Source organism: Pithys albifrons, chromosome 1 (genome assembly GCF_047495875.1).
Source record: "Pithys albifrons albifrons isolate INPA30051 chromosome 1, PitAlb_v1, whole genome shotgun sequence".
Lineage (NCBI taxonomy): Eukaryota > Metazoa > Chordata > Aves > Passeriformes > Thamnophilidae > Pithys > Pithys albifrons.
The window spans coordinates 5,744,025-5,767,155 of record NC_092458.1 but is presented as its reverse complement, the minus strand read 5'-3'; the positions used below and the strand labels follow the sequence as shown (position 1 = coordinate 5,767,155).

Genomic DNA, 23,131 nt, shown 5'->3' with positions numbered 1-23,131 from the left:
ATTTAAAAGCATTTTGAATGTGATTTACTTTGTATTTTCTTCCTTGATCTTTTTAGAAAGTTAATGTATCATACAAGCACATATTTCATTATATCCTTCCCTCATTCCTCATATTAACTGATTAATTAAGGAGCATTTAAGACTCATCAACACAGCTTTAAATGCTCTGAGCTGCTTGGACTACAGTAACTCATGAAGCATCGTGCTCCAAAAGAGACACTCATGGAAATGGCAACAAATGATGAAAGGGTTTTATTGTGCAAAGATTTCAAAATGCTGGAAATCCTTTTGTATTTCCCTTCGCTTCACTTTTTCCTCCTCTCCCCTGGCTGGGAATAAGGAAACAGCCAAGTTACTCTATAGCTGGTTCCCACCACCACAACGTTCTGGTTCCCATCGTGCTGTGCATTCAAACATAAACAAGAACAAACATTAACAGCTCCATTCCCATCCATCTACGATACAGGAACTCACAGATGCTTCATTATATACCTCCTGCTGGCACTGATGAGGCAGAAGACTTGTATAGAAAGGACGGGGAGACTCTCACAAAACACAAGAGTCATTGTAATTGTTCCCATTCCTAATGCCATGAGCCTGTGGCAGCCAAAACATTGTGCTACTTTCAGCTTCCCCTCACTGGTAAAAAATACAGGCACTGTCAATATCTCCAGAACCTCTCACAGATTGTGCAAACACCACATCCATGAGTTTAAAGAAGACAGGAGGAGGGAAAAAACTGGACCATTTAGAGCATCTGGAATTTTATTTTATATATAAATAATAAGAGACTGAGGGATTTTGAGATTTGCAGTGTTGCTCCTGCAATGGGACAATCGTGGGCACACTTGAGCCCCACTGCAGAACAGAGGACAAGGTCTCGAGACTGACCCAAAATACAGTGTCCTTTCACAGAATCCATAGCAGGAGTCCAAGCAGCACATCACCAGACTGTCCTGAGGCAGAAGGCAGATTAGTCACATTCAAAATGGATTCAGATGGTTTTCATCTTTCTCTTGGGAAATTGTTGCTCATATCTATATTCTTTTTCACCTATAGCCAGACAAAGGGGACAGAAGTTAAGGGGGAAAGGAATGACAAAACAGAATTAAATATCATAGGCCTTTTCTTTCCGTTGTCAAAGTGCCATTAAAACATTTTTCCTTTGATGTGGCAAACTGATCAAAATCTATTTGAGGAACATTCTCAATACCAATTTACTTGCAGTAGAGATATTTAACTGTTCATATTACTGACACTGGAGCACTAAAGATGATGTCTGCTGTAGAGAACTTGAAGCCCATAGTTGACATATGTGGAAGTAAAAAAGAGAAAGAACATTTCACAGTAACCAAACACCAACTGGAATCTGCTATAATTAAGCCACTTTCTCAAAAAGAATCCTTTAAAATTCCCATCAAGTGTGTGTTTCCCTAATCTTACTTACTCTGAGGTAAGACCAGGGTAATTTAACTCAAAGAAAAAGAATTACGTGAAGATGGAACCAGAACAGAGTGAAAATGAGATTTGCTATCTTCATGGAAAAACACAAAACCCCCTCACTTCCATGCAACTCCTCAACACAACAGCTGGATACAATTACAGTTTGCTTCTTCCACAATAGGATGTGGTTTGAGCTTAAGGTTGTCTATAATTATTGATGACAAACAAACTATAACAAAGGAGGTGCAATGCTGCTTGTTTCTGGAATGGAGAAATATGTTGCTGTCTCCAGCCTGAAGTGATTTTGTCCTTGGCTGACCATTCACACTTCAGAGACTCAAATCACTGAGGAAATGAGATTGTCTTTACTCTAGTAACCACATTCAATTAGGAATATTAACAACAGTTGAAAATACAGTGAGACTTTCAGGACTGATCTCATTCAGAACAAAAAAAATGTGTCTTTTCAAAGATCACAGCAGTGTTCCTCAACCTTTGGGATCAGCCAAATCCAACAAAACATCTGGACTTGGGTACGGAGTTAAATAACTGGATTTGATTTCAAGCACAAGTAAAAAATTGCCACCCCCACAGAACAGCTGAAATTGATACTGAACTCAACTTTCACCAAGTGGTTGCTTGAGGTCAAAAATCTATCAGTTCCCCTTATGTATCTCGCCCAGAAACCACATGTGGTGAAGCATGTAGGTCTTAAACCCAGAAGCATTCAGGTACTTCAGGCACCTGAGCAATTTATCTTCACTCTCTTAAAACCTTCCTCCAAACAAAGAAAATGTGCCTGAAGCAAAAAGCTGACATTTCAAAAAGTGAACAAAGGCCTAACACAAATTATATACACAGTAAGTAATGCTAAAAGAAAATAAAAGCTATTTATGGATTTCTGCTTGAAATGAACCTTGATATTTGTGCAGTGTCCCAAACAAAAGTTCAGTTTTCCTGGATTTTTATTATTTAGTTGCTCTGTCCCAGTTGAGAATAAGCACAATAATATTTCAGTGAATTTTGGAGAGGCTTTTCTTCCTCTTGGTTCCCCTGGGTATCTTTAAGCAAAAAAAAAAAATTCTTCCTATTATTTTGTAATGTTTATTTCACATGACTTTTTTACAAAATACTTGGAAAACATGTTTTCTTAAAGGCTTTATATTCAAATGTCTGAAGGAACAGCTAATGTGCCCAGTACATCAGCCAGTCAACATACCTTTTTGCCCTTGTGAAAATTAGCTATATCAATTAAAAATACATTAAGGGAAACAACATTAAAAAATAATTTTGCTTTTAAAGTTGGCTGTGCAGCAGTGGACGCTGTTGCTCAGCAGATGTGTGCATTCCATCACATCTGCAAACATGTGGGACTGGTGGTGGAGCATGGAAGAAAAAAGTGGTGCAGTTTGGTAAATCTGGGCTCTATTTACACAGTTGGCAGGAAGGAAAAAAATAGAATTTTTCTAGTAAACGGAACACTGCATACAAAAATAATGAGGAGTCCCTACAATGCCAGGAGCATTTTCTGATGAAAACCCAGTTTTTAACATGATGCAAAAATAACACAGGGCAAAGACAAGCAAGTAGAAAAGATGTTCATAAAAGACACCCTTTGTCAACTGCTAACAGAGCAGACATTATCTGACATTCTGTACTAAATGATGTCCAATTACATTATAATTATTAATAATAAGCCTCAAACACAGAGCAACTTTTGTCCTATGAAACTGAACCATCTTAAAAACGTTGAGAGGATGTTTTTGTTTTGCTTTTCTTGAAACTTGCTTGAGTTAGGACTTGCTTGAGTTTAGAAAGCAGCCCCAAGGCCAAGCCAAAACAGAACTGGTGTCTCAGCCGAGTTTCAGCCCTGGAGAACTGGGAAATGCTGCCTCCATTTCCCACCCGATGAAACACGTCTCATTTGGGGAGTGCATCACTGCAAGGTCAGGCACATTGTTGACTGTTACAGGCTGTAAGACAACACTGTACTCTGGCACTGACAAATCTTTGGAGAAAACTTATCAGCCAGAAGGAGGTTTCTGTCCCCTTGTTCATACTTAGACAAGGGCGACAAAGGAGGCAAAAAGGTTTTTAGTATGGGAGGAAGAAATGGGAAAGACAATAAAAAAGACCAAACCCAACCAACAACACAATCACAATTAACTCAGAACCCTCCCAGCAGATACATATTTACTTGTTATGCTCTGAAAATAAAGAGCTTAGATTACTCAAATGGTGTTAAAGAACATGCATATTCTTGACAAATGTTAAAACAAATAAAACTATCTGTCCCCTCTTTTCCTCATCAGCATGAAGAACAAAACTACAAATCAAAGTTGCAAATGTTCTGCTTTTCCAGGTTACTTTGCTGCTGTAGCTACAAACTATTATTATCAGTCTTTATCCTTTACCTGTTTGATGCCAGGTGATGCAGCGTTTTACTTCTGGGCTTGTTCTTTGTTTGAAGCAGCATGAACTTCCAGGGGCTTGTCACCAACTGCATCACCCTTGAGGAGTGAAAAATGTGCATAAAATTTCAACTGGGGCAATCCATGATTCATGTTTTTGCCAGAACAGAAACCCTCTTCAAAAGCTGAAACAAAAATGTCTTGCGAATCAAGTGGTGGTTGATGAGACTAATTCAGTACAATACACTCAAACATGATCTCCCAAACACTTTCTAGACTTTAGTCTCCCTGAGCAATTAGAGGATTTGAGAGAAGTAGTTCAACAGAAGTGCTTTAATTGACTCATTTTGCCTGCAGTAATAACAGAGGATGAATACCCACAGAGCAGTTGTTATTTTGCATTCTTTGAATTCTGTGTGGATTTATACAATAGGTCTCTTTTTGCACATATCCTTTGAGAGAGTGTTCTCACACTCTCCCCAAAATAAATGAGAGAAATCAAAGAACGAAGAGAAGCCTGTTAGAGTGTCTGGTCTATCTCCTTGCCAAGATGCTATAACAAACAGGCATTTGATTATAGTTTTAAATAGATATCAATAAAAAAATACTTAAAGGGCCATACACATGGCTTAAGGACTGAAGCAACTGACAGGTTGAGATGTGGGTCTGTCCAGCCTGGCAAAGACCAGACAAAGGGGGCATTTACATATTTGAGGAGTTAGGTTCTTCTCAGAGGTTCACACCAAAGGGGTACAGAGAAAAGGACACAGGAACATGGCAAATTTCCCTTAGATCCAAAGGGCAGAAAATTAGAAATGTATCACATCACTGATCACTGGAGCAGGTCTTGCAGAGAACTTCCTAAATCTCCACCCTTGGAAATACTCAGCTCAAGGCCTGAGCCTCCAAATCTAACTTTGAAGCTGCCTCTGCTTTGAACAGGGGGTTGGATGAAATAATCAGAGGTGGCACCCAGCCTCAACTGCTCTTAAATTCTATACATGAAAATTAAATGGCATTTCCTTCTTATTCTAGAGGGATATTTTTACCAATATGACTTAAATAAGGAGGGGATTTGTGACAGCCAACAAGGCTTCATAATGGCAAAGAGCACCTGACAAAGCTGGTGGCCTTCTGTGACAAGGTGACAGCGGTGTGGATGAGGGAAGAGTGACTGATGTCCTCTACCTGGACTTGTGCAAAGCATCTGACACTGTCCCACACAGCATCCTTGTCTCTATAAACTGGAGAGACACGGACACAACAGATTATGCCCCGGGTGGATCAGGAATTGGCTGGATGCCTGGAAGAGCTGCAGCCAAGAGTGTGGTGTTCCAGGGGAGAGCAGCCACGAGCGGCGTTCTCAGGGGTCAGTGTGGGGACTGGCTCTCTCTAACATTCTTGTAAGCAACACGGACAGTGGGATTGAATCCACACCTGGGAAGTTTGCTGACACCACCAAGCTGTGTGGTGCAGTCGAAATGCTGCCATCCAGAGGGACCTGGACAGTGACAGGACAAGCAGAAATGGCTTCAATCTGAAAGAGGGAAGGTTTAGATTAGATATTGGGAAGAAATTCTTTACTGTGAGGGTGGTGAGGCACTGGAACAGGTTGCCCAGAGAAGTTGTGGATGTCCCTTCCCTGGAAGTGCTCAAGGCAAGGCTGAATCAAGCTCTGAGCATCCTGGTCTAGTGGAAAGTGCCCCTGCCCATGGCAGGGGGTTGAAACTGGATGATCTTCAGGGACTCTTCCAATCCAAACCATTCTGTGATTCTATAATTCTAAATGTGATGGAAAATGTAACAAAAGAAGCCAGAATAGACTGAAAAATATTTCACAGGATGGGTCAAATTTATACATTACAAACCAAACACAATAAGGCCCAAATCCATGAGACCCTGCATATGTTGTGCTGGAGATATGGACTCAATATATCAAGACTCAATTATGAAGATAATTCTTAAATTTCTTATTAAAAAATGCCTAGCAAGACCTTTGAAAGGTACTTCTTTCTTTCAAAAACCCATTTTGTTTTGATCATTACTCTGGATATTTCATAGTATAGGAAGACACATCCACAAACCACACCCATTTCAAAATAATGGTCTACTCTGTCATTTTCCTGTACAGGAACTTGTAAGTTATGACATTTGATTACAATTTATAATGAATAATCTGACTAACGATGCCTCGTGTCAGGGTTTACTCAATCCTGAACAAATGAACTAAAAATAAGTTGTTTACAGAGAAGTCTGTTTATCCAGTTGCTTGTTTTAACTTCTAAAAGGTAATTATCATCTAAGTAAGCTTTTTATAATGTTCTGAAACAGAAAAAAAATCCAAAGCCACACACACACCTACACAAGAAAACAAGGGTCTTGAAAAGTTCCTTTGTTTCTGTGAGCTCAGTAGATCTCAACACAGCACTTATCTTCACTAGATCTCTTAAGTCTGAGTTATTTAATTCAAGACAATCCACTGGTAAACTGTCATTCCTCACAAAAATTCAATTGCTGAATTAGCAACCAAGAATTACTTTTAACTCCACCCACTGTATGTGCCCACCATGTAAACAGTGAGCCTGAGCCAGACTGCTCAAGCAGGAATATGGGTTGGCCAGAAAAGGACATCCTTTGAGCTGGCACAGCAAATACACACACACAATTTACAGAAAGGTGCCAAAGTCCTTGTAGTAGTTTTGGCTTTAGTCAGCATAGGTCCCCATTTAGGCCTCAGTTTTTAGCAGGCCTCAAAGGTTGTGACACAGATTAGAGGGGACAGGCATCATCTGACTTAAGCAGCCATAGAGGTATTTCATATCATCTGACATCATCAGGAAGTGTCGGGGAGTATAACAAGCAAGGTGGGAGGAGTCTCGGCTCTCTTTGGTCCCTGCTTCTGACCAGGACGGTTCCCGCTCCCTGACTGCTGATATCAGGCCCTCCTGCCGGTCGGCACGTCTGCTTAGCCGGGGACGTGAGCATATTCCTGTTAATTCCTCTTTCCCTCTTGCTGGGAGGTTTCCTTTGGGGAGGGGGTTTGGTTGGTTCGGAGTTTCACCTGTTAGCTGGGGCGACCTCGGTGAGCCTGTTGTTGTTTCCTGTCACCATGTGCTATTTCATATTCTGTGTTAAGCTCTCCTCTTCTCTGTATAAATATAAAAACCTCACTGTGTTTAAAGCCTTGTTTCTGCTGTTTTCCCTCACTCTCCTGCTCTGGGAGTGGACTTTTTGACTGGGTACCAGGCAGTTGGCATTTTGCCAGCCCAAACTATAACATTCTTTTGGTGCCGAAACCCGGGAACTGACCAAGGGTGTTGGCAAGTTTCCCGAGAGCTTGGCTGTGTTCCCGGGGATTGTTTAGGTAAACTAGTGTAGATTATCTTGTGTTTTGGGAACACGTTGGGCATTGAACGTAAAACAAAATGGAGAGCAAATTGGTAATAGGCCTTTTGTTAATTCCTTTCTTAGTTATAACTGTCAGTTTGCCTGTGATAGTGCTTATACTATTTCACATGGTGAGAGCTACTCTGCCTGGTACAACCTTTGACTTCAATTTTCTTTTCTCCCTCCAAGATCTGCCTGATTTCAACATAGAAGGTTTCATAGCAGGAGCATACACAGTTTTTGGGGATTCTTACTTGGTGTTTTTGATGACAATCGTGGGACTGGTGAAAACCCTAGGTGCATTGATAGGTTTGAGAAAGGTGGTGTTATGCTGGTGGTTTCGGTTCAGGACAGAGCAAGCTTCAAATCGGGGTTTTAATAGACCCTTATTGGGACGTCCCTTGAAGAAGTCACTGCCTGGGTGGCAGGGAAGATGGAGTAGCCTGGGCATGTTAATAGGACGTTTGACACCTCCTGTTACCTGGCAATTTACTCCGGAGGAGGTGCTCGACCCTAACAAGCTGGCACATTGCCTGGAGGAAGGATGCCTTGCTTATTCTGACCCAAACCACCAGCTGCTTGCCTTCTATTGGGGTTTGGCCCATGCATACCGAGCTGCAATAGAGCATTGCCAAAAAGGTACAAGGGAGGACACAGGGACCCAGATTGTGGAGGACACTACAAACACCCCAAACCAGACAAGTACCCAGATCAATCAGCAAAAAACTATTATTGCTCCTGTAGTGAAAAGGAAGTCATGGATAGGGACATCAGAGGGAGCAACAGTAGGGGAAGGAGCTGGTGAGGGGACAAGTGCGAGCTTTTCGACAGATGATACAGGTGCAGGACCTTCAACAGAGGGGGCCAAACAATCACCCGGGAAACAGGAACGGCCAAGGGAAATTAGACAGGAGACCATAATATCCAGATCACTGACCCCAGCAGAACTTCGGGACATACGGAAGGAATACAGGCGCCTGCCTGGTGAACGAATTCTTACATGGGTGCTCCGATGCCGAGATGGAGGAGCTGGGTCTTACGTGTTGAATGGTCAAGAAACACAACACCTGGGCACTATTGCAAGAGATGATAAAATTGAAAAGGAGATGGCAAAGACAGAGGGCGATTGCAATTTGTTGTTGCGACTCTTTGGAGGTGTGACTGGGGCATACCCGTATAGGGAGTCTTTACAGAGTTCCCCACGGAAGTGGAAAGCAGCTGTGTGGAGTCCCACCAGACGGGTGGCAGAAGCCACTGAAGGGAAAGGCGAATCGAGTCAGTTTGCGGAACTCAAAGCTGTCCAATTGGCCCTAGACATTGCAGAAAGAGAAGGATGGCCAAGGCTCTACTTGTACACTGACTCATGGATGATAGCGAATGCCCTCTGGGGGTGGCTAGACCGGTGGAAGAAAATGAATTGGAGACGTAGAGGGAAACCCATCTGGGCCGCAGATCTGTGGCAAGACATTGCTGCCAGAGTAAAGAAGCTGAACGTGAGAGTCCGCCATGTAGATGCCCATGTGCCCAAAGGTCGAGCTAATGAGGAACATGATAATAACAGACAGGCAGACCGAGCTGCACAGATCGAGGTGTCTCAAGTAGACCTAGACTGGCAGCAAAAGGGAGAATTGTTCCTGGCTCGATGGGCCCATGATGCTTCAGGCCACCAAGGCCGGGATGCAACTTATAAATGGGCACGAGACCGAGGGGTGGATTTAACCATGGACGTTATCTCTCAGGTTATCCGCGATTGTGAAACCTGTGCTGCCATTAAGCAGGCAAAAAGGTTGAAGCCCCTTTGGTATGGTGGACGCTGGGACAAGTATAGATACGGAGAAGCCTGGCAGGTGGACTACATCACATTGCCACAGACCCGCCAGGGTAAGCGCCATGTGCTTACCATGGTAGAAGCGACTACCGGATGGCTAGAGACTTATTCGGTATCACATGCAACAGCCCGGAACACTATCCTGGGCCTTGAGAAACAGGTCCTGTGGAGGCATGGCACTCCAGATCGCATTGAGTCAGATAATGGGACTCATTTCAAAAACAATCTGGTGGCCACTTGGGCACGGGAGCATGGTATCGAATGGGTATATCACATTCCATATCATGCACCTGCGGCTGGGAAGGTTGAGAGGTGCAATGGACTGTTAAAAACAACTCTAAAGGCACTAGGTGAAGGAACTTTGAGGAACTGGGATAAGCACTTAGCCAAGGCCACCTGGTTGGTTAACACTAGAGGCTCTATCAATCGAGCTGGTCCTGCCCAAACAGAATCCCTCCACACGGTGGATGGAGACAAAGTTCCCGCAATTCACCTGAGAGGCATACTGGGGAAATCTGTTTGGGTTACTTCTCCCTCGGGCGAAAGCAAACCCATTCGTGGGATTGTTTTTGCCCAAGGGCCTGGGAATACCTGGTGGGTGATGAGACAAGATGCTGAGATCCAGTGCGTGCCCCAAGGCAACCTAGCCTTGGGGAAAACCTAATTGTGTGCCTTGAGTTGTGTTTTGCAGGAAACCAGACACCGGATGAGAAAGACCCAAACAAAGCTGATACTGGTATCCCATGACGTCCAACGATAAGGCAGCCCTAACCTGTGAACCAGTCCTGAACTTGGAACTGTGACTTTAACCAAAAGGCGAAGGACCCAAGCTGAACTGATGCTGGGGCTGATCCTTGATGAAAGGCCACCTGCCTCGAAAGACTGCATATGGACTATACATATGTGCATATAAGCGCGGAAAAAAAATAAATGATTACTGTGGGATATGGGCCGTTGATGTCATATGATATGAAATAAGGGGTGGACGTTGTAGTAGTTTTGGCTTTAGTCAGCATAGGTCCCCATTTAGGCCTCAGTTTTTAGCAGGCCTCAAAGGTTGTGACACAGATTAGAGGGGACAGGCATCATCTGACTTAAGCAGCCATAGAGGTATTTCATATCATCTGACATCATCAGGAAGTGTCGGGGAGTATAACAAGCAAGGTGGGAGGAGTCTCGGCTCTCTTTGGTCCCTGCTTCTGACCAGGACGGTTCCCGCTCCCTGACTGCTGATATCAGGCCCTCCTGCCGGTCGGCACGTCTGCTTAGCCGGGGACGTGAGCATATTCCTGTTAATTCCTCTTTCCCTCTTGCTGGGAGGTTTCCTTTGGGGAGGGGGTTTGGTTGGTTCGGAGTTTCACCTGTTAGCTGGGGCGACCTCGGTGAGCCTGTTGTTGTTTCCTGTCACCATGTGCTATTTCATATTCTGTGTTAAGCTCTCCTCTTCTCTGTATAAATATAAAAACCTCACTGTGTTTAAAGCCTTGTTTCTGCTGTTTTCCCTCACTCTCCTGCTCTGGGAGTGGACTTTTTGACTGGGTACCAGGCAGTTGGCATTTTGCCAGCCCAAACTATAACAGTCCTCTAGTCACACTCAAAATAAATCAGATTAGAAGCAAAAAATGTGCTTCGATTAATGGCCCAGGAGACAGATCTCTTCTGTGCCACGATGCCCTCTCATAATTAGAAGCAGGCACATGTTCAAGACAGTCCTTCTACTTTCTGGCTCAACCACTCCACAACAAATCTGAGTGGCCAGAGGAGTTCACACATCAGAGCTCTATCCCACAGCACAGGGGGAAATATTTTGCCTTCTGCTTCTGACAGTTTCAGTTGAAAGGCAACTGATAAGAAATCTTCAAAACACATTGATTGTGAAGTGCTCCATACATTGAGATTCCATGGGATTAAAAATAAAAGTCATTGTTTGAAACTGAAAATTATATAACTGTCATTTTCACATTACACAATGCTTTTTGTACAGTTTCAGTACATGAGTCCTTTAAAGACACCTTGACTTAGCTCATAGTATCTAACAGAGATACCTTGAGACTTTAATTTCAAACAACAAACTTTAAAAAAACCCACAATTATTTATCTGAAACTCTTCCTTCCGTACAAAGGAAACACCCCAAAGCAAACCAGCTCAATGTCAAACCCCCAAAATGTGTGGTGCCCTTTGCCCTCACACAGCAGCCGAGACAGGTGCAGAAGTTTCTGTTGCCACCTCTGACAAAGTCTTGCAGGTGGCCAGGCCCTGTCACACTGGCACCTACTCCTAGAAATTATAACTTCAAGGGTAGGTATACATCCCTTATGCTTATGAAAACTCTTGAAAGGGAAAAACTGGCCACCAAAAAAACCCTCAGCAGCTGCACAAGAAAAACACAGGCTCATCCGGGCTCACAGATTAATAATTTACCTTTTCTTCTGTCCTCTTTTGTTTGCAATGTATTGCTTAGATTAAAGAGAACATCACTGGCTTACCTTATTCATCCTCCCCCAGTCAATCAGAAAGTTAGAATCATAGAATCATAGAATCGATTGGGTTGGAAAAGACCTCTGAGATCATCAAGTCCAACCCTTGGTCCAACTTCAGTCCATTTACCAGATCAGGGCACTCAGTGCCACGGCCAATCTGCGTTTAAAAATCTCCAGGGATGGTGAATCCACCACCTCTCTGGGCAGCCCATTCCAATGCCTGAGCACTCTCTCTGGAAGGAATTTTTTTCTGATATCCAACTTCAATTTCCCCTGGCAGAGCTTGAGCCCATCGTGCCCCCTTGTCCTATTGCTGAGTGCCTGGGAGAAGAGACCAGCCCTCACCTGGCTGTAACTTCCCTTCAGGTAGTTCTAGACAGTGCTGAGGTCACCTCTGAGCCTCCTCTTCTCCAGGCTAAACACTCCCAGCTCCCTCAGCCTCTCCCCATAGGGCTTGTGCTCCAGTCCCTTCACCAGCCTTGTTGCTCTTTTCTGGACTCGCTCCAGCCCCTCAATATCCTTTCTGAACTGAGGGGCCCAGAACTGAACACAACACTCAAGGTGTGGCCTCACCAACGCAGAGTCCAGGGGAAGGGTCACTGCCCTGGGCCTGCTGGCCACGCTATTTTTGATACAGCACAGGATCCCATTGGCCTTCTTGGCCACCTGGGCACACTGTTGGCTCATGTTGAGCTTCCTGTCAATTAGTACCCCAAGGTCCCTTTCTGCCTGGCTGCTCTCCAGCCACTCTGTGCCCAGCCTGGAGCGCTGCAGGGGATTATTCTTCTTTTCTTTAAGCTGAGCTTGAACTTCACTCTTACAGAAATATGAAGCACTTTCAAAAATGCTGCTCTAAGTTTCCCTTAAAGAAACCAACTTTTTGTAAGGAGGTTCTGTCTTTCCCACCTCTAACATATCTAATTCCTCACTACCCATACTAAGGATCAATTACAAAAGAAGGAATATTTTTTAGAAGTTTTAGACTCTTGTTCTTAATATCAACCAATGAAAGGAGGGCACAATATAACAGGAAACAGCATCTTCTGCCCAAAGTAATGTTTATCACTCAGTTCAGATGACCAAACTTTTGCTTGTCTGTTCAGAAGTTATTGAAGACAACAAGTCTTACAAGTGTTTTCTGTAGAAAGAAGATCTCTCAGCTGCTTATGTTGTGTTTTAAAAGATGATCAAAACAAATGTGACTTAAAAACTCTCTTAAAACTCATTTTAAGGTTTGCTACAGTCACAGTCTGTGATGCTGATGTTAAAGCTCCCCACTCAAAACACTGACACCGTAATTTCCATCAGAGCTTTCAGATGAGGAAGGTTCAGGTCCACAACTTCCTTGATGTTTGTTCTGATCAAGTGCAGGAAACCAGCACCCAAAGCTGAGCCCTCTTTGAACCTGGAAGCACTCTGTAACCAGCTAGCACTTAAATAAAAACATACATAGATTTAAAACCATATCTATTATATATTACTATTGCTAAGTCACTGGTGGTGTCCATCAGCAGACCAGACAGGAATGGAAACCAAATAATAACCCATAAGAGTTTCTTTCAGACTCTGAAGGTGAGAGGGAAATTAGTCTTCTATGACATCTGATTACTAGTTGGGCCAAAGTGGGAGAGAGCATGTGAAAGAAGAAAGTAACAAGATGAAAAGGAGGGTGGTTTTAGAGCTCTAATGCTGTTCTGGTTTTGCACAATTTGGCCACTTCAGTAAAAACAAAAGATGCCCAATTCAGTGTTGTGGGAAGAGAGAGAATCAAGACTTACTGGAAATACAGAAAAAGTCTTTTACTGGTATATAGACAAGTCAAAGAGAAAACTAACTGAAGAAAAATGGTTTTGTATGTGCTTCAGTACATGTTTTCTCACTGGCTGGAACAAAATCTGTAAGTGACCTGATGCCATAACACGTGCCCTTGTCACTTGAAGACTACGTCAGTTTGAGAGCTCAAAACCTTACAGCACAACACAGCAATAGGACAAGGGGGCACGATGGGCTCAAGCTCTGCCAGGGGAAATTGAAGTTGGAGATCAGAAAAAAATTCTTTCCAGAGAGAGTGCTCAGGCATTGGAATGGGCTGCCCAGAGAGGTGGTGGGTTCACCATCCCTGGAGGTTTTTAAACTGAGCTTGGCCATGGCACTGAGTGCCATGATCTGGTAAAGGGACTGGAGTTGGACTAAGGGTTGGACTTGATGGTCTTGGAGGTCTTTTCCAACCCTATCGATTCTGTGATTCTAATACAACAGTACAAATTATGGAAGTATTGAAAGAGAGGCAGAAGAGGAATGGCAAAAAAGCTGCATTTCATTAAAATAAACATCAAATTAACTGATTGACAAGCAAGGCCCAGTTATTACAAACTTACAGGTGGTATGTATTGAACTGTGGCTCTGAAATATTTATCATGAAGCAGTTTTCTGTAAATAACTTAAAATCCATTTGCATAGAAAACCACAGTCCTAAAAGCTTATGCTCTTGCACAAAATTCTCAAGCTGCTACAGTTCACCCACCCCTCTGACCTAAGGACAGCTATTAAAGCAGATAAACCCAGACAGTATTAAACACAGATTGCTGGGGGGAGAAACAAAAGGGGAGGAAAAAGCTGCAATTCCCTGGCTGAGCAGTCCAGGTAGTTCAACACTTTTGTATGCACTGGAAGGAAAAAAGTGCAGTAGAAAAGAAATTTAGAAAAAGATGATCCTACATGAACTGTGATATTATTGGGCAGAACAGAGACCAGTTACTCACAGACTAGCTGAAGGCATGCAGGGGTTAGCCCTCATAACTGCAAAACCCCAGTGATGAAAGCCTGATGCCACCTAAGGCTTCTCAGAAGGGTTTCAAGCACATCATTTTAAAAAACTGCATAAAGGCATGAATTAGCATGATTCTCTACAAATTCTGCACACTAAGTTTAAGGTAAGCAAGGTCTGATGGCCACATGTTCCATTTTACTGTCACTTTCCCTGAAGTGGTAATATAAATGCTAATACCAGTTCCACTGCCTTCTGTCAAATCACTTCTTGTGAGTGAAGATCACTCCAGGAAGCAAAGGATTTTCAGAAGATAACCCACTTAAAATACACCTGGGCCTCCCACCTGTTGGGTTACATTTCTTCTACCATCTCCTCTGCCTTGGGGAAGAAGTAGAAAAGCTGCTCACTTTATACTGAAATAAAAATTACAGAAGCTGAAAAACTACTCCCACTGTCCATTATCAGGAAAATGTTTCATCCTTCTGGAAATACAAGTATGAACACTCATTTTTGCTTATGGCACTTTGTGGAGAGAAACAAAGATTTTTGAGTTGAGAAAAAGGGTTTTTAGAATTGCAGACAGGTTCTAGGGCCTGCTGGCAGGTGCAGGATTAGTTCTGTGAGACCAACAACTAGCAAAAACAAAGGAGATAGGAAGGCTTTGGGTCATCCTGCCCACGGGAATGGAATGTTGGGGAGATAATGTTCTCATGGCAAAGTGAACATTTATCTAAAAGTGTCATCCAATTAAGAGCTGTGATGAGTTTTATGGACACTGTGATTCAACCTATAAGATGGAGCTATGGGTGGGAATTAGAAAAATATATTGGGTAATTTGGATTTAGAGGAGGCTTTTTAGTTTGGCCCTTGACCTGTCTTTGCTTTCTCCAGGGAGTTATTTAATAAACTGTCTTTGTGTGACACCTGCAAGCTGTGCCCTGATTAATCTTCTCTCGCCGCCACGATTTACCACCGAACTCACACCTTTGTATGCTGACAGCACTTGTGCAGTTTTAGCAGAGGGCTTTCATCCTGACATCCTGAAGAGCTGCACCCTTCAACAAAACAGCATATTAAAAACTGATTTGCTGTATGGATGGAGGGGCTGCAGCCACAGTATGTTGAAACGCAGCCACAGGAGGTCCTGGAATTCATCTGTCCTGGCAGAAGTTCGAATTCAGTGGATATGACCTCAATTTGGCACAGGCCTTAGTTTCATAAAACTTTCAGAAAATTAACATACCACATTTATTTAATGACATATTGCTGCACAAAAATGAAGTTATGCACAGCTGTGGTACCTATGACTTACCAAACAAATTAGGAGCAATGCAACAAATTGACAGAAGCCAAGAAGACCCACCCACATGTTGCTTGACTATTTGCAAGAATCCATTGTGCAGCAAGGGGAAAATGTTGGAGCAAATGTCACAAAAACAAAAAATAGTATCTTTTGCTCTGTTGTAGTTTCATTAAACTGGTTACATCTTCTGCAACAACAACTTGAGAATAACATTTAGATTTGTCTTCCCTAGTTAAGGAATCGAGCTGCCCAGTATCACAGCAGGAAATACAAACAGAAAAGCTTCCACAGGGCTGTCAAATTAAGACAGAAGTCCCAGAACCTATCCTAGAATGTTCTGCAACTTTGGTAGGTGATAGTTAAAAGTATTTTCTTCCATGTCACTTCGGCACCAGTAAAAACTCCAGTAAAAATGGAACTTAAACAGAAATTCTTTTGCTGGACTGATTGGGTGGATCTCATCATCTATATGAACAAAAGCTACTTTTTTTGCACTGATATAACCACACTGCTCTAGAGACAGACTGGAAAAGTTTTTCTAGGGTAGACTTCTCATCTCACAGCTCACATTAGGGACATACTAGTGCTTGCATGTATAGAAAAGGTACAGACTTTTATCATTAACTGTGACTGACCACATGTCCTAGTTCAGCAGGAGGGACCAGCTAACCCTGTGTGGGGGTGATCAAAGCTGTGTATTCTACCCCCTCTATTCATTCCCCAAGGTCAATGGGCCATTAGCAGCAGCTGCCCAGGGAGTCATTATCACTTCACACCCAGCCTGAGGGGGGCGGAGCTGCTAATGGGCCATCAACAGCTCAACACCCCCTGGCTCCCAGAGTTAATCACCCATTGTGTGAGTCCCCGCCCAGGGGGAGGGACTGAGAGCTCCCTGAGGGTACATAAGGGGTGGGTAAGAAGACCTCGGGAACCTCTCGTCGGATCCAGAGCAGCAGCAGGACCTCGACAGGAGGAGATCCCCGCTCTCACCCAGACCACAGCCCTCACCTGCACCAACAGGTTTTTCTTTTCCTTTTGCTCTGGACTTGGGGGAACCACAGGGGTCTCAGCACAAGGGCAAACAAACCTCCTTGGGTTTGTGCCCCAGGACACTGGGTTATACTGCTGGGGTTTTGTGAGTTGAAAGCAATTTCCCTTGTGTGTCAGTGTTGCTATTGTAATATTATTATTAAATTTTAGGTCTGACTTATAATCTCTCTCGTGGTGAGTTCATTTCCCCTGCTGGTTCACCTTTAAACCAGCACACCACATCCTGATAAAACATCACAGCACTATCTTAAAAAACAACAAAACAAAACAAAGCAAATCCACCCTTACCCATCTGAAGTCTCAATTAAGAATTTTACACAGCTTCATCAACACAGACCAAAGGAAGCTTCAGAGAAGACTTCTTCCATTAGAAATACCTCTCAGCCCATTCTAGTCAAAAACGTGACTTTTCACAACAGCCTCTCTACACACCAGGGAGAGAACACCCTCCCTTCAACAACTTCAGGAACAAAGCACAGTAAGGCTCAGTGGCTCAGTGGTAGGAGGTCAGTGAACACCTGAAACACTGGCAATGTTATCAAGTTGTTACTGTTTCTTCACTTGAGTCACAGCATTTCTGAATCTTGCCTAATCCATCAAGTTACACAGCAACAGTCAGGAACATCTGAACAAGGAGATGAACTTCAGGAGGACACCAAGCAATGGCATTTTGCTCCTTTGTGCAAGTAACATGTTTTGGCAGCTAAGGGGTGTGATTTAAAGACTCTGCAAGGAGGAAGAGAAAGAAGTGTGTTTACTTAGTGGTCTCTGCAATTCTGCATGTTGTTTATTTTTCTGCTGAGCTGGAAAGTGCTTAAATAAGCCTTATAATAAGATGGAAGTGTCGAAAGTTTTTTCCTTCCAATAACAACCACATGTTTCCTTTTGAAAGCTGAGACACAATAAAATAAAAATCTCAGCTACTTTTTACTTATGTTGTCAGTTTGCCTTTCTGAAATATTTTAACACTGCCCTTTTTCCTGAGATTCTTTTTGACAGTCTAGGCTTTAGGAAAGGTACAGCACCATTAACTAACGTTTCTTTATTCAAAGTGCTACACAAATGCATTTACTGAAGTGCCCTGAGTCAATACAGGGTGAGCTTCCATGGATGAGTCTCCACTTTCAGATGACTCATCAACTGCCAAGACACACAAGCATTTCTCCCACCCAGCTTGTTTGGAACTGGTCCTACACTTGGACCTATCCAGAGAACTGGTCTCTTCTCCCAGGCACTCAGCAATAGGACAAGGGGGCACGATGGGCTCAAGCTCTGCCAGGGGAAATTGAAGCTGGAGATCAGAAAAAAATTCTTTCCAGAGAGAGTGATCAGGCATTGGAATGGCCTGCCCAGAGAGGTGGTGGATTCCCCATTCCTGGAGGTTTTTAAACTGAGATTGGCCATGGCACTGAGTGCCATGATCTGGTAAAGGGACTGGAGTTGGACTAAGGGTTGGACTTGATGATCTCAGAGGTCTTTTCCAACCCAATCGATTCCATGATTCTATGAACTGGCCCCATATCCACAGTCTATTCAAGTGCCTTTCCAAAACATCTGTCTCCCAGTGGTTATTCCCCTCACATCTTGGGCCTCCAGGCTAAAAACACCATGTTCTGGTCAGAAAGGACTTCTGGTTTACAGCAACCCAGCAGCTGTACCTCGATGTTAGCCTGAACTGCTTCCAGTTGTGACCTGTGGCTCAATCAGAAGGGCCAAGGCAGAAGACCACGACTTTCCACTGGTTCAAAGGTGTTTTCAAATCACCTATTGGGTTGGCCAGGCTACACTAAACAACTACAGTAAGAGATGGAAAGCAGTCAGCAGCAAGGGCACAGTTTGTACTGATAGAACAAGCATATTGCCCAGAAATCAGAAATTAGAGTCACAATGAGTTTAGAACTGAATTTAAAACCACGAAAGTTTTATGTCACATCTCAATTCTTACTTCTTTAAGTGGCAGTTAAAAAAAAATTCCTTAAAGACCTTACAGGCTCTCCCTGGCACACGCTGAACCACCTTGCACAGTTCTCCAGTATTTCACACTCTGCTTCTCTAAGCCATCTCCACGTATTTCCTAGAAATCTGCTTGCGTTATCTGTTTCAGATTATACTAAAGAAAACTTACAAACAGCATTTCTGAAGGTTTAACTTGAAATAAGCTTAATATTTTTCCACAGCTAAGAAAGACAGAATGAAATACTGGTTGTAAGGAATAAAAGCCAAATCACAGTGGGGAAAAAAACACTATTGTTTGTAATTTTTTTGTCTGAAAAGGCAATGGTAAATTCAAAAATGAAGTTCCTCACACTTCTTACCTTATCACTTTTTTCCCCAGATTTCTTCTTCTTAGGATTATCCTTCCAAAGAGATTCTACAGCAATATATCCTTGAAGACTCCAATCATAGAGCTGTGTGCCAGCAACCTTTGAAACAGAAGGTTTTAGAAAGCATGAACTTAATGATCTGAAAAATATTACTTTGCTTCTTGTTTAAGTGGAAAAGGTCTCAAAACACAGCATGTTTAACTTGTCCTGTTCAAGCTCAGGGAGTACAGCATTAAAAAACATCTTGAAAAAAATGACACCTGAGGAATAAAAAAAATCCCAGCTGGCTAAAAAACTGTTTGAAGAGTACCTGAAAATATATCTGTACAAACAGGAGTGAAGTGATGCTGCATGGAAACAATTCTGGTTTGCTCAGTATTTGACATTCAACAGAATTAACTTATCCAAATTACTACTTAATTTGACCAAACTCATTTTAAGAACCAAAAAACCCACCTCTACTTAGTTTGTTATTATTTTGCTGTTTTATATTTTCACTGCTTTGATCCCTCTGTTTCTTTTTATTTGCTTTCTAGAACTGGTGGATAAGATGGCTCAAAGGAAGAACCAGCTGTCAACTCTCAGAACACAGCCAGGAAATATGATACTGTGTTTGCTCTGTTACACCAACAGGTATTTTACAACAGGAGAAATCCCTAAGTCCAATAAAATAGTTTCCCTTGACCCTTAAGTGATATGGAACTGTAGTATTCAAAGCATCCTTTAAAACTCAGGAGTGTCAGGTTTTTGTAGCAAGGCTCAGGTCTACACTCATTTTCAAATCACTATCAGTTTTCGCACAAAGAACAGCAAAATGGACAATTTGCCCAACATAAACAGCTATTAAACAAAAAAACCCTTAGGAAACTCAAGAAATAAGAAGGTGTTGCTGTATCTTCTACAGCAGGCAAAGCTGGAAAACCCAAACTATGAGAACAGGGCAAGCACAAATGTTTCTGAAACTGTTTTTGATGTTTCTGAAACTGTTTCTTGATGTTTCTGAAAAAGTTTTCGAATTACAATTTTAAGTTTCTTCCAGTCTCCATCAATTCACTGCTCAGAGAGTTCCTGAGCCAGAGCTGATTTCTATGTGAGTAACAATGGCCAAGGAATTTCCCTCCAATGAACTTTGTGCATGGGATTCAAGGGGAAGTGTAAATTTTTAGCACCCACAACACCCTGTGCCAAGGGGTTCTACTGTGGGGCACACATGGTGCAAAAAACACTTCCCCTTGTTTGTCTGAACCAGACTGATTGCACCAGTTACATACCACGGGGGTACAGGATGTGCTTCTGGGCAGAGATCATGTTCTACCTCACAGAAGAGGCTATTTAATAAACAGAATTAAAAGAAAACAAGCCCAAATCAAACTTGGTTGTAATAATGCCAAGGTCATGGGTTCAATCCCCTGTGTGGGCCACTGACTTAAGAGCTGGACTTGATGATCCTTGTGAGTCCCTTCCAACTCAGAATAGTCTGTGAATCTCTCATTGGTCTGTCTGTGAAACTACAATTCCAAGTCACAACTAAACTCAAAACATAGGGTTTTTTAAATACAAAGTAGCCTATTTGTCACTATATTTGATAATTACAGTTCAACTTTGGCTTTAAACAAGTCTGTAGGATGCACCAGGTTCTCTCTATAGTTCAAGGTGATAAAAGTCATCAGAAAAATCACATCAATTGAATCAGCTGAATCTCCAAACTGCTCAAGTCAAACATGACAGGTTGTGGTAGTTTTGGCTTTAGTTTCAGTATAGGCCTTATTTAGGCCTCAGTTTTTAGCAGGCCTCAAAGAATGTGGCATAGATTAGAAGGGACAAACATCACCTGACTTAAGTAACCAAAGAGGTATTTCATATCATCCGACATCATCAAGAAGTGTCAAGGAGTACAATAAGAGAGGGAGGAGGAGTTTCTGTCTCTTTCAGTCCCTGCTCCTGACCTGAGAGGATGTGCTGCTCTGACTGCTGAAATTAGGCCCTTCTGCACTGTTGTTTATCTAGGGAGGTGAACATTTCTTGTTTATTTCTCTCTCTCTCTTGCTGGGAAGTTTCTCGATAACAGTTTTTGGGAGGTTTTCTGGGGTTTGGGTGGTTGGAATCTGGGTTATTAACTGGGCAACTCGGTGGAGGTGTTATTATTTCTTTTCAATATGTGTTATATCATATTCTGTTTTAAATTTTCTTCTCTTCTGTGTAAATATAAAAACCTCACCATTTCAAAGCATTTTTTCCCCTCACTCCCTTTCCCTGGGAGGGGACTCTTTGACTCTGTACTAGGCAGTTGGCATTTGCCAGCTCAAACCATAACACAGGTACAGACAGTTATTTTCTTTTTCAGTATCAGGAGTGTTCATTCTCAGGCACTTCAGCACACTAGCTGGCTTGTCTGGAAAGATGGTGTGATGCCTTGTGCAAGCAGTGCAAACCCACCAGGACTGAAAAATAACCACAATAAACAAAAGGGTTTTTTTGTCTGCAGTGTTACTGAAGACACAGCTATCAACATCAAATGAGAAAAAAACAACTATCTCTAAGCCATTATTTGTTTCTGCTTAAAAGTACTCCGTCAAAATACTTAAAAACACACTAAATGCCTAACAGTACAAATTTTAAAATATTCTTATTATAGGAGTCATACAACCAAGAGATTTATGAATTGCATGATATGAGAAACTGGTCATTCATGTTGCTAAAGTAGCTACGCCACAAGGTACAGCAATCCAGACAGTTCAGTCTGCCCAAAACAACCAGTGTTGAAACACTGTACACACCTGCCAAGAGCCAGGACCCACACACACCTCCAGTTTGCATGGGTACAAAAATACAGCTCTAGACAGACTGTAAGTGCAAGTTACAAGGTCAGCAGGAACACAGGCATGGAATTTTTATAACCACCCAATGTATCCTCTCATGAAGAGAACACAGGCCACACACTGAGCTGGTGTTGTACACCTCTCATGGAGCAGCTGAGGAGGAAGCAGGTGGGTACTGCAGGTGCCACCACTACTCCTGGCAGTGGCACTTCCAAACAGAAAAAGTAACAGGAACAATAACAAAACAAACAGTTCATTCAACTGTTCAAAGTCTTCATTCAAACATCTATACAAAGAGTTCCTTTCAAAGGACAAGGTTTTCCATTCTGTCACCTGGAATTCTTAATTTCTGGAAGATAATTTCCAGCTTGTTTGTGTTAAATTACAACGTGCTGAAATACCATCACTGTGCAATGTAATATCACTTTTCCTCCTGTGCAAAGCTGTATTAATTTTAAAAAATATTATAGGCACTTGAAGAACAAAGTCACAATTTTTCATCTTTACTATTTATTGGCTTGCCTTTTGTTTAACATTTATCCCTCTATATACTTTACTCTTCCTTTTTATTGGGGATACTGGACACAGATGAGAATAAAATACCAAAAATATTTTGCTTGGCAAATTAATATCTACCACCTGTGACTGAGAAGAAATCATTTAATTAGAAAATGCATTTCCTTGCCATTGAAATAAAAAAATGTAAACACAGTGGAAAGAGACTGTACAAATATTGATTTTCCTTTCAAACAAGTTCAAAAGTCAGATCAAGTGGTGCTCAACAGGGACTCTAAAAGTTTGGAAGTCACCCCGGGCTACAAATCCCCTTACTGGGCACTGCTGGAGTAGCACCACTGCTCTCCAAGGCCTCACGTGCATGTAAATAAGCTTCCATATTCTAATTCCACATAGGACCATAAGAATGTTTTCCTGACTATACTGTATGTATATATGTATGTCTGTATGGCAAGAGTTGGCAAACACAGATTTGGGCAGGGCTCTCCCCACGTGCCCTTCCAGCCTGCACAGTGGATTTTTTAGGTGAGGCACAGCGTGCACAGAACTGGCCCCACTGTTTAACTCCTCAGGTTCATCTGCCACGGCCGAGCGAGCTTGGACAGTGACAGGGAAGTCCTCGGGACTGTCACAGCCCCTGGTACTGACCGGGGCTGACCCTGCTGAGCATCCAAGATGTGACGGGATGGGATGGCAGGGAGGCTTTGAACTGCCAGGGGACGGTCCCACTGAGACTGGAACTCAGGTACTTGGGATTCAGAGTCCAGAGTGCTCTCCTTTACACCACGGGACCGCCCTG

The 23,131-nt window shown here is 42.6% G+C and overlaps 1 protein-coding gene across 3 annotated transcripts in view; it reads right to left on the bottom strand.

Annotated features, from left to right (window-relative positions):
- Positions 1–282: 282 nt before the first annotated feature.
- Positions 283–23,131, bottom strand: part of APOO (apolipoprotein O) — a 40,658-nt gene continuing 17,809 nt past the window's right edge. For 2 of the 3 annotated variants that reach the window (XM_071550023.1, XM_071550143.1), the window contains exons 7-9: positions 18,989–19,096; positions 3,858–3,953; positions 283–1,053 (exon numbers count right to left, since the gene is read on the bottom strand). In XM_071550023.1, coding sequence (XP_071406124.1) covers positions 3,885–3,953; positions 18,989–19,096 — 177 coding nt within the window. In that variant the 3' untranslated portion in view covers positions 283–1,053; positions 3,858–3,884. Of the gene's footprint in view, positions 1,054–3,852; positions 3,954–18,988; positions 19,097–23,131 lie in introns of those variants that run through there. The other variant, XM_071550081.1, reaches the window with a different exon arrangement.